Below are 2500 nucleotides of genomic sequence, written 5' to 3' on the forward strand. Positions count from 1 at the left end.
GGCAAGCACTTTGAAATGGCCACGTGACTACTGGCCCATACTCGTTCAGTCGAGTCTGAAAGGAAAGGGGCGCTCTGTCTATCTCTCTCTGGCTGGATCACATCAGTCCGACTATGACACCATGAAGGATGCAATTCTTAAAGCGTATCAGCTAAGTGCTGAGTATTATAGAAACCGTTTTCGAAATTGTATTAAAGAACAGAACCAGTCATTTGTAGAGTATATGCATAAAATTTCTAAACTGCAAACTCGTTGGTTATCTGCAAGTAACGTCAATGATTATAATAAATTAAAGGAACTTGTGTTGTTGGAACAATTCATAAGGGGAGTGTCGCCAGAAATTCGCAAGTACCTGCTGGAGCGCGAAGTCAGTACCGTTGAGAGAGCAGCTTTGTTAGCTGAGAATTTTAACTTGATTTCTAAAAGTAAAGTAAATGTAAGTAAATGCTCTCACCCCTCCGCATTCGCTCCGTCTGTGGATGGTAAGTCTGTTGGGCAGAATAGCTTGAATTCTGACTTTGTGGCAAAGAAAAGTGGCTATGGTAAAGGGACGGGTTCTGGATGGTCGTCTGGATGTTTTTACTGTAAGAAACCCGACCATATTAAGGCGAATTGCCCTAAATTGATGAGTAAGGGACAAGTGTCAGAGCCTAAACCTGTAGCTAATTACACCTTTGTATCAACAGACAATGTCCAGGATCTGTCGCAGCGTACCTCGAGCGATCATGGTTCATTTCAGCCTTTCATCTTCTCTGGTTCCGTGGCCTTAGATGAAGCTGGTCCTTCTGTTCCCGTGTCTGTATTTCGTGACACTGGTGCTTCACATAGTGTCGTTTTGAAGGAGGCAGTTCCTTTTCTGGAGGATGCATTCACTGGGAAGTATGTGGTAGTGGAAGGTTTTGGAGGGTGCGTTACAGTGCCCCTTTGTAAGCTTTATCTGAGGACGGATTTGGTGAGTGGACCTGTTGTAGTAGGTGTTCATGATTCGTTGCCTATTAAGGGAGTATCATTTTTGATAGGGAATGATATTGCGGGGATTCGACTGCTACCTAATCCTGTTGTTTGTCCGTCCCCAGTTGCTTATGATCCTGCTGTAGATGTTGCAAGAATTAATCCAGGACTTTTTCCAGCATGTGCTGTAACGAGAAGTCAGGCGAAGAAGTTGCCAAGGCTATCTGATAGAAGTGTTGGTCAGAATGAGCTTGGTCTTGAATGTCTATTTGGTGATGAAGCTGCTGTTGAGGTAAATAATGAAGCTGTTGTTGAGGTAAATGATGAAGCTGCTGTTGAGGTAAATGATGAAGCTGCTGTTGAGGTAAATGATGAAGCTACTGTTGAGGTAAATGATGAAGCTGTTATTGAGGGATCTGACGATATTGGGGAAGTAATTAACGTTGATGAGGTTTCTATAACCAGTAGAATGCTAATTGAGGCCCAGAAATCTGATGAATCTCTAAGGTCACTACGTAATACAGCCGTGTCAAAATCAGAGGTTCAGTCATTGCCATCAGGGTATTATCTAAATTCAGGGATATTGATGAGGAAATATAGACCACCTGAAGTACCGGCAACCGATTCGTGGCACGAAGTTTTTCAAGTGGTGGTACCAACTTGTTATCGACCTAAAGTTATTAGTTTGGCTCACGATTTGGGTGGAGGGCACTTGGGTATCAAAAAGACACTCGATAAAGTCCTCAGATATTTTTATTGGCCAGGTGTTACGTCAGATGTAACGAGATATTGTCGAACTTGTGATATTTGTCAAAGGGTTGGTAAACCTAACCAAGTTATCCCACCTGCACCTCTTAAGCCTATCCCTGCATTTGAGGAACCATTCTCAAGGGTAATCATTGATTGCGTTGGACCTCTTCCCAGAACAAAGAGCGGAAATAGGGTTTTACTTACCCTCATGTGTGCCAGTACTAGGTACCCCGAGGCAGTTCCTTTGAAACGAGCTACATCTCGTACTATCGTCCCAGTCTTGATCAAATTTTTTACACAGTATGGTATGCCACGTGTATTGCAGTCCGATCAGGGAAGCAATTTTTGGTCAGTAATGTTTCAGGAAGTAATGAAATTGTTACACGTTAAGCAGTATAGTGCCACAGCTTATCGGCCACAGACGCAAGGTGCCCTTGAAAGGTACCATCAAACACTTAGGACTATGCTCACGAAATATTGTCATGAAACGGGCAGTGAATGGGATCTAGGAGTGCCTTTAATGTTGTATGCCATAAGATGTACTAAGCAGGAGAGTCTCGGGTTCTCACCTTATGAATTGTTATTTGGGAGAGACATCCGCGGACCCATGAAATTATTGTATGAAAGCTGGATAGGTATTGAAAATTCAGGGTCTCTAAGTGATTATGTGGTAAAAATGAAGACCAGATTGCAACACCTTCAAGAATTTGCTCATAAGAATTTAGAAAGAGCACAGTGCTCAATGAAGGGAACATATGATAGAAATGCAATTGAACGAGAATTTGGTATTGGGGAAAAA

At 42.6% G+C, this 2500-nt stretch overlaps 1 protein-coding gene across 1 annotated transcript in view; it reads left to right on the forward strand.

Moving 5' to 3' along the window:
* LOC113829258 (uncharacterized) overlaps positions 1 to 2500 on the forward strand; it is a 4635-nt gene that overhangs the window by 428 nt on the left and 1707 nt on the right. Inside the window, exon 1 of the mRNA XM_070115406.1 lies at positions 1 to 2500. This exon is cut by the window's left edge and continues 428 nt beyond it; it is cut by the window's right edge and continues 1707 nt beyond it. Coding sequence (XP_069971507.1) covers positions 1 to 2500 — 2500 coding nt within the window.

Source organism: Penaeus vannamei, chromosome 37 (genome assembly GCF_042767895.1).
Source record: "Penaeus vannamei isolate JL-2024 chromosome 37, ASM4276789v1, whole genome shotgun sequence".
NCBI lineage: Eukaryota > Metazoa > Arthropoda > Malacostraca > Decapoda > Penaeidae > Penaeus > Penaeus vannamei.